Raw genomic sequence first — 13,840 nt, 5'->3', positions numbered from 1 at the left:
CTTTTCATTGCATAATGAAATTGATAATCACATACGTAGCTTTTGTTACATTGGCACTCTTATTTAAATATTTATCTTATATTTTATTTGAATGAAGATAATCTTAGATAATGGATCAGATCACAACAATTTCTTCAAATAGCAAAATAACATAAAATATGCTTGTGTTATCCAGAATTACCCATACTTGTGTCTGTCTGTATGTGTAATTTGGGTTGGAGAATCAAAGAAAAAGAGTGTCACTATAGTCAAAAGAAAAACTAGAGGGGAAGATAATTGCAATTTTAACAAGTTGTAAATTAGCAACCACAATAAAACTGCATTGACTAACCATATTTAATATTTCAAGAAAGTATTAACAGAAATATAAAAAAGTTGCATATTTCTCATTCGCATACTCGATTTATGCAGCTGAAGTCAACCACTTATACCAAACTAGCATAGGACTAGAGCAACTAGAATAACTGCTTCATTTGTTCCTAATTTTGTCCCAATATTGAGACCACTTGAAGAACATGCTGGATGCAAGCAAGATAAACATATTTCCATGTTTATTTCTAGGATTAGAATGTATTTTGACTTAATAAAATTCACCAATATCAATAATTTTCATGTCTAAAAGGACATATCAACATAATTGTAAACTGTCACGGGAATTTTAAACACTTGAACTGGAACAAAATAATGGATTGTGTGTTATATCCTCACTTGTTCCAAATCTTCCTGTTTAGATCTCAATAGGATTTTTAGTCATGGATACAGATTTTTCCCAAATGACCTCTGAAATTCTTTAGGGTCCACAAAATGTGGAAGGAAGAGGATCTACTACGGACATTTTCAAGGTCAGCAGCTTAGAAAAGCTTTAGAGCTTTATAAAGTTGTATATGAGGCAACTGAATTGAAACCTACACTTTAATTAATAACTACGGAACTTTCACATGACCCTAGAATAACACATGTGGAGGGTTTTAACCTTAATCATGAAGGAATTGGAACATTCCCTCAAGGCCCCCTCTCCCACTATTATAGCTTATACAAAAGACTTGTTTTTAAAGGCAGAAGCTTTTTTTTGAGATGGAAATTAAAGCTCAAAATCTCAAGGTCAGTCAACCTGATGTTATTAAACTTATGTGCAGCTAAATCATCTTCTGTGGATTTTGAGGTAATAATAAGCAGCAATAAAGCATAGATCATTTGCATCAGGAAGACAAATTAGGCTTGACCAGATAAACCCAGTATGGCCATACTTTTTAGTACAAAGGCAATCCAATTGCCTGTCTTACAAAAATAATAATTCATCTGAGATTAAATAAAGCCTGGAGTAGATCATTAATAGCACCATGCATTCTCATGTCAGTCAATCTGCTTTTCAATCACACAATTGATTGTATGTTTTATGAAAGGGGCAACATTTAAAAATAGTAACACCTCAAAGGTCAATTTCCAAACTTGGTATCGACACCAAAGAAAATCAATATTTGGTACTTACTCTTAGATTAAACAATGAATGAGGCCAGTAATTATGGTCATCATGGTAGTGGTTTTCTCTAATGTGTCTAAATGGACTGGCTTCACTGAACACATCTGTACTTCCCTGAGTACTTCACAGATGTGCCCTCCCTTTGGCAGATGAACATTTGGTTGAAAAACAAATCAGAAAGTAGTTAGATTTTATGGAAGTGCCCAGGCTGAAGAAGGGTCCCTCTATAAGGTGGCTCGTTGAAATAACATGTGTGCACTCTCGTTTGTAATGTCTTAGTTGGATGTATTGGACAGACTGGGAGGAAGATGAAATAGATGACAGCGTGGGAAGGATCGAGAAGGCCTGGATGGATGGCTTCAATCGGCAGATTTTTGTGACTTCAAAGATGCTGTGGCCAAACGGTTTAACTCTGGACTTTCACACCAACACATTATACTGGTGTGACGCCTATTATGATCATATTGAAAAAGTGTTTTTGAATGGAACTCACAGGAAGGTAAAAGACAAATGCTGCTGTTTTTTTTAACTCACAGGCTGCTTCTTCACAGAGCCTTGTTGTGCGGTGTTAAAAATACTTTCAAGTTTATTTTTACCCCTCTGAGGTGGCTGCCAGTAGTCTCTGTGGGGTGGCTAAAGGAGGCTGAGCATTAAGTAGTGCAGCTGGCACTTGCCTCCGGGAGACCAAGGCCAGCTCACTGTGGTATGCCAGGATTTGTGGGATTTTAAAAAGAAGCTCTCAGGATATCAGGGCTGTTTTAAAACGCAGTTTTTCTACATTACTGATGAGTTTGCTATGACCGAGCAACCAACTCTATTCAAATATCTTTAATATTTGCAGCTGAAAATTAACCTATATATTATGAAAAATTAATTATAGTGCATTTATTTGAATAAAGAACTTCATGACATTGGAATTGAAACTGAACTGAACTTCAGGGTTATTGCTGTGAATACACATCAACTTCTTCTTGCCTCTTTTGGTAAGACCATTGCAAAGTGATTTTTAAATTCTTGGGTAAATTGAAGATGGAGTTGACTGTCTGACAGAGGCAGTGTTGACAAAACATCACCTCTACTTTTCATCTTATAATAACCTGCATGCATATAACATTATGAACTGACTTCACCTGTTTAGTTAAATAACAGAAAATGAAATGCTAGAAATTATCAAGATGCTTCCATTGATAAGATAATAATAGTATGATGCCATACTTCCTTCTTTTTGGAAAGGAAGATTGCGCGATGGACCAAGCCTCCTCATTATGAATTCTGTTTGACAAATAAATATTACATTAATCAGCTAAGACCATTTCAATCATTGGTTGACTCTAACCATGCTTTTAATATTTTTCCCCAATAGTAAAATTGATTGGCATTTAACCTAATGTCACATACTTTAAGAGGTGCCAGGTAAATATTTATGATTCCTTTGAAGGGATTGATATATACACCATGTAGATAACATTTTAATGGCTAGCATATTTTAACATTCATGGATGTGACAAAATAAAAGTAAGAATCTGTCTTGATTATTCAATATATGAAAATGTGATATGAAGAATTAAGATAAAAGTAGCAAAAATGGAATTTCCAACCCCACATTATTTAGATAAGTTCAATTCTTTAATATTAAGTGGAGTATAAAATTATTTTTCATATTGTATACAGTATCATTTTATAAATGGTGAAAGGTGGAAAGGAATTATGTTCGGAGGTGTTACTCCTTATTCCTCTTCTACAAACCTACATGTGAAAACAGCACTTAGCACTGAGTGCTCCAGTTAAACAACAACAAAATGCAACTAGAACATAAAGGATATACTAAGAAAATCAAAACTGAAGTTAGTCAGTGAATCTTGTTTAGCTACTTACTACTAATAAATGTTTCTGTGTTCAAAATTAAAATCTTTACCTCCCTCCCTGTCATTTCCTAGATTTCTTCAATTTGCATTAGCCCAATTAGGTAGGAGAATCCCTTTCACTCCCAATTTTGTAAGACTCTGTTTTATTCCTTGGGTATTGGATAAGCAATATCACAATATTCATAATGACACTAATTACTCAGATCAGTTTCTGTTCCAGGTTATGATACTGGAATATCATAAAGAACAGAGACAAGGAAGAGTGTCAGGCAGTCCTTTTAATGTTTGCACTTTGTGACCATATGAGTAATGTCGTATATGAGAGCATTTAAATGGATGAAATACAAATGGGGTCTCCCTAAAATAACATGTCCTAAAAATAGGAAAATATGCTCACATTGTGAAATCCATTTTTTAAATATACTGAAGGAAAATATGTTAAGATGTTAGATCATTATGTTTTATACTTATTTGAGTGTCATTTTCTCTAAACAGTTATGTTTCTAAAGGTCAGTTTAGATTTTTCACAATGTGTTTATATTTTACAGATTGTTTACAGTGGGAAAGAGTTGAACCATCCTTTTGGACTGTCGCATCATGGGAATTATGTGTTCTGGACTGATTATATGAATGGTTCCATTTTTCAATTAGATTTGGTAACGAATGAGGTGACATTACTGAGACACGAAAGACCACCCCTGTTTGGGCTTCAGATTTATGATCCACGGAAGCAACAAGGTATTAAAAACCATATAAAATTGCTTCTGAATTTTACATAAAATAATACTTCACAGTATTTGCAAAAGCTTTTATTCTGACAGTGTTACTGATGTTTTATGATAAAAGGTGTCTAGTCACTCCAAGGTCAATCAAATCTTGGACTTTGTCACCATAAACATTTATTATTTATTGTTCAAAACAGCCTAAGCAAGTAACGGGGAATTTTATTTGAGTGAAGCTCGAGGTTTTCACCAAATGCTTTCTTTTTCATGTCCTTTTCACAAAAGAGGTATTTAAAGTATTTAAAGTAAAAAAAAATGCACTTAATGTTTTTCAAGAGTATTGTGAGAAGTGAGAAAAACTTTTAGTGGGAATGGAATGTTATTTGAATATATTTTAAAATATGTGATAAATGAAAAGAGTTTTGCAAACTGCATCTTACTGTATTTATCTGATTAGTTTCATAGTGATTTAAAGAATGTTTAATTATTTTGAAGGGTATGAAAGTGAAATAATCTACCACGATATGCATGTGTACTTAAAATCACATAATATCATTGTGTATTTTAACTACATGAGTTATTAATATTTATTAGGCCATCTACAAATTGCATGACTCAGAATTTAGATATTAAGCAAAGAAAAAAAACTTAGTAAATTATGTGGAAGACTTTTTGTTATGAATCTAAATAGTTACTTTTCCTTTTATTTAGAGATATTCTTGTGGAAGTTAAATGAACATACATTTCAATAAATTTATGCAACATGTGAGAGAATAAATACCTGGCTTACTGTAAAATGGACTTGGGCTTAAATCCAGGTTCCAACACTTTTTCTTCTGAAACTTTAGACATACCATGAAAGATTTAACAAAGAAATGTTTTCTTCATAAAATTCCCGTAAGAATTAAATCACTGTTGTGATTACTTAGAACAGTGCCACCTACACATTTTTAATTAATTTCTTCTTATCATTTCTGTATAAGGAGGCATATTTTTAATGTTCCCTTCCATAGAAGAATGTTAAGTAAATATTCAAAGGAATAATGTGTCACAATTAACAAAGCACATGCCTCTAATAAAAATATATGGAACTTATTGCTATGTTTCATGAGGAAATATACCTGGTGTTCTAGACGATGCCATTGACATATAATTGTTCAGAGCTATCTCTTAGATGGACAAAGCTTTTAAAGTGCTTTATAAAAATTTTCAATTAAAGGCACATTAAAATGGAAATCTAGCCTTAATTACTCACCTGTTTATACAACCTTTATTGTAGAAACCATTATGTTCCGTCTTACTGAGAGAATGTGTTTGGGCAAATTGATTATTTTTCATAAACTTAGGTGAAAAAATCAATTATTCTTAGATTCCTACCCAGTCTTCTGGTAGCCAAGGATTGACTGTTAGTTAGCCAAATCTTTTGAATAAGTAATATAGTATGGAAAGGATGCTGGACAACATATTTTTCGTGTAGTCAGTAGACATTGAAATTGGATTACTCACTTAGCATCTAAATTTTTAATATTTTTTTCCTAAATTAATCAAAGTAAGTAAAAAGCTCTCAGATGTTCAAATGCAGACATGTTATCTTACCATGTTATAATTTCAGTGAAAATTATGAGAGAGAAAATGGTATTTCTCTTTATAATTTGTGAACATTAAATATTAATAAATATTTAGAAACACATAATCAGTGGTACACAAACTTGGTTATATACTGTCTTGTTTGACTATTTTTCTAAGAATAAAATAGCTGCATTTGAATAAAAAATCAATTTCCTCCATAGGGACAGATCACTATTTCTTCATGGAATGTAATAAACTAGTATTATATAGCCTTGTATTTTCTCTCTCTGAAAGACTATAGTATATGATTGTTTACATTGTACAAACTTTTGTAGTATTTATACATGAATCTGTGAAAAAATATATATACATATATACACAATAGATACTAACACACACACACACACACACACACACACACACACACACACACACACCATCCCTCAGAAATACCATGAGTAATATCCAGGAATGTCATTAATGTACCATCTAAACTCTTTTAGACTTGGTGTCAGAAAATTAGTCAGCTAATTTGACCTCTCCAGATCAGAAGAGACTCTTATCAAATTACTTGTTAATAAAGCAGCTAATTTCAGGAAGGTAGATATATCATCACACTAAACAGAAAGCTACCCCTAGAAATGAATTCCTAAGTAATGCATAGGGATTTAGGGCAAAACCGTTTTTTTTTTTTTTGTTTTTCTTATATGCTACTGTTGTTTCTTCTGATTTAATTAATAAACTTTAATTCTTTTTCACTTGTATTAGATATCTAGAAAAATTTTTATAATCCTCTCCTGAAATTCCTCATATAAAGTAGAACAATTGTATACTACTAACATACTTTTACCTGTTTATTCTCTAGGTTCAGAAGCACACTTTTATTTTTCCCCATGTTTAAGAGAATGAGATCATCAAAACTAAGTGCAATATCTAAAAAAGGTTGATGACTAATTTCCTATATAGAATTAAAAATAATTGATTAGCTTCTATGTTAAATATATGAAATTTATTAACTAATAACTAACTAATTCTAACTTCCAGGAGATGGGTCAAACATTATTTAAGTCTCACAAGAGATGTTTAATATAGATACTATAGATTCCTGTTGTGCATATGAAAATCCCGAGGATCAGGCACGTGTAGCCCTTTGCCCTCAGGAAATAATGAGCCAGGGATAAACTGAGATTCAAATTCAGGTTTGTCTAACCACAAAGTGTTTTTATGTGATTAATTTATGTGGCCAATTTTATGAAAAGTATATAACTACTATACATTTACATTTTATTTAGCTCTGAGAGAGACAGAGGGGCAGAGAGAGAAGGAGATAGAGAATTCCAAGCAGGCTCTGTGCCATCAGTGCAGAGCCCAATGAGGGATTCTAATTCACCAACAAGTGAGAACATGACCTGAGCCAAAATCGAGAGTTAGACACTTAACCAACTGAGCCAGCCAGGCACCCCATATAACTACTATACCTTTAGATAGAAGGAAACGAGTATGTCTGTTCTGCAGTCATTGTAGTTTTGTCATTGATAAATGTATGCAAAACTTTTTTATATATATATAAAGTTCTTGACTACATTCTACAACCCAGCATTCAGAGATTTTATATTATAAAGCACTAGTATAAAGACACAGTAACCTTAAATTAATGCATGACATGTACGTTAACAACATTACTGTGTAGGTTTAGTAAGATATTTATTTATTTTTCTTATTTTTTTTCTAAGGCCCATTTCTATATATTTTTTTTTAATTTTATTTTTTATTTTTTTAAATATTTATATCCAAATTAGTTAGCATATAGTGAAGCAATGATTTCAGGAGTAGATTCCTTACTTCCCCTTACCCATTTAGCCCACCCCCCTCCCACAACCCCTCCAGCAACCTTCAGTTTGTTCTCCATATTTATGGGTCTCTTCTGTTTTATCCCCCTCCCTGTTTTTATATTATTTTTGTTTCCCTTTCCTTATGTTCATCTGTTTTGTCTCTTAAAGTCCTCATATGAGTGAAGTCATATGATTTTTGTCTTTCTCTGACTAATTTCACTTAGCATAATAGCCTCCAGTTCCATCCACGCAGTTGCAAATGGCAAGATTTCATTCTTTTTGATTGCCAAGTAATACTCCATTGTGTGTGTGTGTGTGTGTGTGTGTGTGTGTGTGTGTGTGTGTGTGTATCACATCTTCTTTATCCATTTATCCATCAATGGACATTTGGGATCTTTACATAATTTGGCTATTGTTGATAGTGCTGCTAAAAGACATAAATAGACACTTCTCCAAGGAAGACATCCAGATGGCCAACCGACACATGAAAAAATGCTCAACATCACTCATCATCAGGGAAATACAAATCAATACCACCTTACACCTGTCAGAATTGCTAACATTAACAACTCAGGCAACAACAGATATTGGTGAGGATGCAGAGAAAGAGGACCTCTTTTGCATTGTTGGTGGCAATGCAAGCTGGTGCAGCCACTCTGAAAAACAGTATGGAGGTTCCTCAAAACTAAAAATAGAACTACCCTACGACCCAGCAATTGCACTACTAGGCATTTATCCAAGGGATACAGGTATGCTGTTTCGAAGGGACACATGCACCCCCATGTTTATATATTTTTTTCTAATGTTTGTTTATTTTTGAGAGAGGGAGAGAGAGAGAGAGAGAGAGACTGCAAGCAGGAGAAGGCAGAGAGACAGTCAGACACAAAATCTGAAACAGGCTCCAGGCTCTGAGCTGTGCACACAGAGCCAGATATGGGGATCAAACTCACAAACCATGAGATCATGACCTGAGCCAAAATCAGACAACTAACCGACTCAGCCACCCAGGTGCCCCAAGATTTATATTCAGTGGTAGGGTCATCATCACAAATTGTATCTTTTCAAAATTTCCATTTTGGAAATAATCACTACCAAAAAATAACCCAGAAGGCTAATTAAGGCCTTAATGCAGTTAACATGCATGTGTGCATGCACACACATGCATGCATCCCACACACAAAGTAACTTCAAAGCAAGGCAAATTTTCAATGAGCATATAACTCTACAAGAGAGAAAGGACACATTTTATCCTTTCCTCTGATTGATTGACATTATTCAAAGTTGACTCCTCTGAAATTATCCTAGATGAAATCAGTATCTGAACTTAGGATCCCACTTTACTGGGTTATTTTCCAACTTTTAGGATGAATGCGAAGTCTAATCTCTCTTCCAAAGTGTAAGTCAGACTGTCTATCCATCCAATAGGAAAAACAAAATCTCCATTAGTTTATATATTTCATATTAGGTATAGAGACTTCTTACTTCACATATGATAAAACTTGGAGAAGTGAAGAGTCTAAGAAGCATGTAGAAAAGGGGATTTCTTCCCTCCTATCCTTCTGATGAAAATTTAGATAAAATAGAACAGTAGTATTCCTTTGTGGTGATGATTTATGTATTTTGTTATTTGCTAGAAATAAAAGATACTTTATTAACAAATGTTAAGTTAGTAAAGTTTGTAAACACATATATTTTATTATTTTGAGTATAGCTGACACATTGTTACATTATTTTCAGGTGTATAACTTAGCGAGCTGAGAAGTTTATATACATTATGCTGTGTTCCCCACAAGTATAGCTGTCATCTGTCCCCTAGCATTGCTATTGAAATATCATTGACGGTACTCCTTATGCTGTGCTTCTTATTCCCATGACTTACTCATTCCATAACTGGAGACCTGTATCTCCCTTTCCCCTTCACCCATGGTCCCAACCCCCAACCTCCTCCTATTTGACAACCATCAGTTTGTTCTCTGTATTTATAGTTCTCATTCTGCTTTTTGTTTATTCATTTTTTAAAGATTCCATTTATGAGTGGAATCATATGGTACTTGGTTTTCTCAGTCTTATTTATTTCACTTAGCATAATACCCTTTAAGTACATTCATGTTGTTGCAAATGGCAAGATCTCATCATTTTAATGGTTGTGTAATATTCCTGTGTGTGTGTGTGTGTGTGTGTGTGTGTGTGTGTGTGTGTGTGTGTGTGTAGATCATATTTTTCTTATCCGCTTTTCTGTTGATGGACATTTAGGTTGATTCCATTCTTGGCTATTATAAATAATGCTGTAATAAACATGGGAGCATATATCCTTTCAAGTAATTAAGCACTAATATTTTAATATAAGCTGGTGAAATGTTTTCATATATCATCTACATCTTTATTACTATTCTTTGAGAATTGTAATATGCCTTTAAATAATCTACCTTGAAATGCAATGTATGTAGACAGAGTATATGCGTACTTACCTGCAAATGAGAAAAGCCCCTTTATCTTCTTAAAATGGACTTAGATATTAACAACATACAGGTACCTTGTATCTGCACACCCAAATGATTGTTTCTGTCATAATTGCTAACTAAAATTCATTCACTCACTCATCAACTAAAATTCATTCATTCATTCATTTATTCATCAACTAACTAATATTTATCAAACACTCGTCTTTTCGAGACTCTATTGGGGGTAGAGTAATTCCACTTCTCTTAACTAACATATTAGGTTTGGGGGGAAAGACAAAGATTTTGGCCCAGACAGACCACTATCTTGAACTTATTTTTAAAAGATACTCCTCATTTGTTTTCCTTCATTATTTGATTTTTTCAAAAGTAATTACTTCCAAAGTAATTTAATCTAGGATTTCATTATGTTGTTTTCACTGTGTTATTTCTCTGCCCATTATTGATTTAATTTAATTTTGTCATATATAAAAGTGTTAAAGGTATAAGAGCATAAATTTTAGATTAAAAAATCCTTGTTTTCAATTATTTAGAAATAATTATAATAAATAATCCTTATTCTACTTTATTTGTTTTTTAATAAGGACTATTTATTTCTAGACATTAGAAAAGTCATTTAAACCCTATCTCTTCAGTAGTCACATTTGCATATGAGATAAGCCTACCTTAAAAGCTTATTATAAAAATTGAATTAAATATATAAGTAACAAACAAATAAATAAATAAGGTAACTATCCCTGACATCGATGCACTGTGAATTTTCAAAATGATAGCTATCGATTGTTAATAGGCACTCATTCATTAATATTGGCATATAATTTTTTTAATCTTTATTTTTGAGAGAGAGAGAGAAAGACAGCATGAGCAGGGGAGGGGAAGAGAGAGAGGGAGACACAGAATCTGAAACAGGCTCCAGGATCTGAGCTGTCAGCACAAGCCTGACGTGGGGCTCAAACCCACAAACCACAAGATCATGACCTAAGCAAAGTTGGATGCTTAACCAACTGAGCCACCAAGGCGCCCTGTGTATAAAAATTTTAATGCTGTTTGTCATTAAATCATATTTTTAAGAGAATATTTTTACATGAAAAGTTTTGCAACCTGCTAGAAATTCAATAAAAACTGCCACATGAGCTGTATCTGAAATATGTTGAAGTAAACTGAAGAATATATATGATTTAGGCAATTCTCATGAGAGATATGAAAGTATTCAAATTAATTTAGATTTTGGATTTCTATCATGACAAGAGAATATCACTTCCTCTTTTTTAATGTATAGAATTCATTGAAAGGAATATATTTAAAAGTTCAAGTAATGGTAATTTATTTTTAAATACTTAAATTTCATATTGAATAAGAATAGTAAGCACGAATCATGCTATTGAAAAAATAATAATAATGGATATTTAGCATATATTTTCTTTTACTTTAAGGTTTTATTTATTTTTGAGACAGAGAGAGACAGAGCATGAACGGGGGAGGGTCAGAGAGAGAGGGAGACACAGAATCAGAAGCAGGCTCCAGGCTCTGAGCTGTCAGCACAGAGCCCGACGCGGGGCTCGAACTCACAGACCGTGAGATCATGACCTGAGCCGAAGTTGAACGCTTAACTGACTGAGCCACCCTGGCCCCCCATAGCATATATTTTCTATATGAAAATGTGACATGATATACTGCTTTCAGTACTTCCTTTTTACTGTTTTTAAATTCTTCATATATTTCTCAAAATATTTGGATTAAATCAAAATTTCAATAATCTGAATGTTACTAAAGTAATGAATATACAGTTTGTACATAATATTCATGAAATATTGAGAACACCTATTTCCCTATGAAGTATTACATTTTTAGTCTATGGTTATGGAAGAAGCATGGCTGTATCTGAACACTACTTAAAAAAATTGCTACATCTCTTGGTACCTGGGTGCCTCAGTCCATTAAGCAACCAGCTCTTGATTTTGGCTCGGGTCATGATCTCAAGGTCATGAGATGAAGCCCTGCTTCAGTCTCTGTGCTAAATGTGGAGTCTGCTTGGGATTCTCTCCTCCCCCCCTCTCTCTGCCCCTGCCCACCCTCCACAAAATAAATAAATAAACTTTAAAAAAAAAATTTCTCCATCTCTTGTTGGAAAAAGTTTGAACTAAGCTTCATTATCCTCTGAGTTCAGAAATTGATACTAAAACCTGAATTATTAGTTTCCATAGCTTTCAAGTATATTTTTACCTTTTATAAACATACAAAATTTAATTTACTTCTCAGAATAATGAAAAGAAATGAATATATAATTCAGATTGTTTCTTGCAATCTGTAGACACACAAAATAATCTATGAGAATGAGTTAAATATTTATTGTATATAGCACCATTTTGAAGGTTTTTTTTTTTGTTTTTAAAGTCATTCCTTAATATTCGCTATATAGCACACCTAACCCAGTACAATAATCTCATCTGTCACACCAGTCACATTTTTTGGCACTGTGCTTCAACTGCCAATACAACTTTAATGATTACATTATTTTAGTGTAGTCATTCTAAGTAATTAAAAACTATTTTTTAGTGTTTGAGTTAGAGTTTCTGATATAATCAAATGTTACTTATTGATACCTTGAAAACTGCAACATAATGTAAAATAGCCTGGACATTTACTTTGCCAATTAGATTGCTAGTGTTATAGACTTCTTTGTAACATTATGTAGGTATATATAGAAGTAAATATGCTTTATTTCTTGCCTTTCCATCTTCTAGGAATAAATGTCATCAAAATGATGATTACCCAGATTGTATAGAATCTCCAACCCTTTCAAAATTTTATGTCAGGTTTATCTTAGTTTCCAAGGGTGTCTCACAGATGTTTATGGATAATACCTTTGTGAATCTCCCCTGCTTTATTGATATCTATTGCTTACCTTATCAGTGCTTCTGCTGGTTAGGTCTACTGGGATGGTCCACTGGGACGACACTTCTACCCTTGTGCGTTACACATTCTACTGGCACTACAAGACCATTCATTTTTAAAGTTTCATAGATAAAACCTGTGTTTCTTGGACTCATCAATGCACTAACATGTCAATGTGCTCCTTGAACAAGAGGGAAGTATATTCCACTCCTTTCCCTTGTGCTCATTTGCTTTCTGTTCACTTAATATCCAAAGTCACATTCTAAGTGTTAATGATCTAATTTAGGAAGAAATCAGAATTGAATATACCAGGCCTAATCTGCTATCCTGGACAGACATCATCATGTCCTGTAACCTTGCTGTCTCCTGGTACTTATCTGCACACATACCTCTATATCTTCTAACCAACATGCAAATTCCTTTTATCTCCCAGTGTGTCCTATATTTTTAAATGTTTCTGAATTTTACTTAGTGTTCAGAAGATATCCTGACTACATTAATGAATATGTAATATACATATGCTTGTATATGTGTACATTCTTATACCTACATACATATCTTAGAAAGAATGTGAACCTTAACCTGGCTAATTTTGGATGGAATCACAGTTCTCTGACACATTCACTTCCCTCCTCTTACAGGTGACAACATGTGCCGAGTAAATAACGGGGGCTGTAGTACACTGTGCTTAGCCATTCCAGGAGGCCGAGTATGTGCATGTGCCGACAATCAACTTTTAGATGAAAATGGGACAACTTGCATATGTAAGTTTTCTTTGTGTTTTTGTATTTGTTACACTTATTGTTTGTACATATATTTTTGAAGAACAGAAGCATATGAAACCAAGGGGGAAAAAAATCAAACTTGGAAAGAGAAATTCAGATAATCACTTAGGTATAATTCTTTTTAAACTACAAATAATTAACTGAATTAATTTAATTCAAAAAGATGACCAGTGATGAAGTTTTCCAGAGTATTTGTCACTGCTGCATAATAGTTTAGTAAAATATATATGCCA

The 13,840-nt window shown here is 33.3% G+C and overlaps 1 protein-coding gene across 1 annotated transcript in view; it reads left to right on the top strand.

Moving 5' to 3' along the window:
* LRP1B (LDL receptor related protein 1B) overlaps positions 1-13,840 on the top strand; it is a 1,866,249-nt gene that overhangs the window by 1,138,199 nt on the left and 714,210 nt on the right. The window contains exons 13-15 of the mRNA XM_042994392.1: positions 1,760-1,979; positions 3,894-4,083; positions 13,464-13,586. Coding sequence (XP_042850326.1) covers positions 1,760-1,979; positions 3,894-4,083; positions 13,464-13,586 — 533 coding nt within the window. The remainder of the gene's footprint in view (positions 1-1,759; positions 1,980-3,893; positions 4,084-13,463; positions 13,587-13,840) is intronic.

This window comes from Panthera tigris, chromosome C1, assembly GCF_018350195.1.
Source record: "Panthera tigris isolate Pti1 chromosome C1, P.tigris_Pti1_mat1.1, whole genome shotgun sequence".
NCBI classification, from domain to species: domain Eukaryota; kingdom Metazoa; phylum Chordata; class Mammalia; order Carnivora; family Felidae; genus Panthera; species Panthera tigris.
This window is presented reverse-complemented; position numbering and strand designations above follow the sequence as displayed.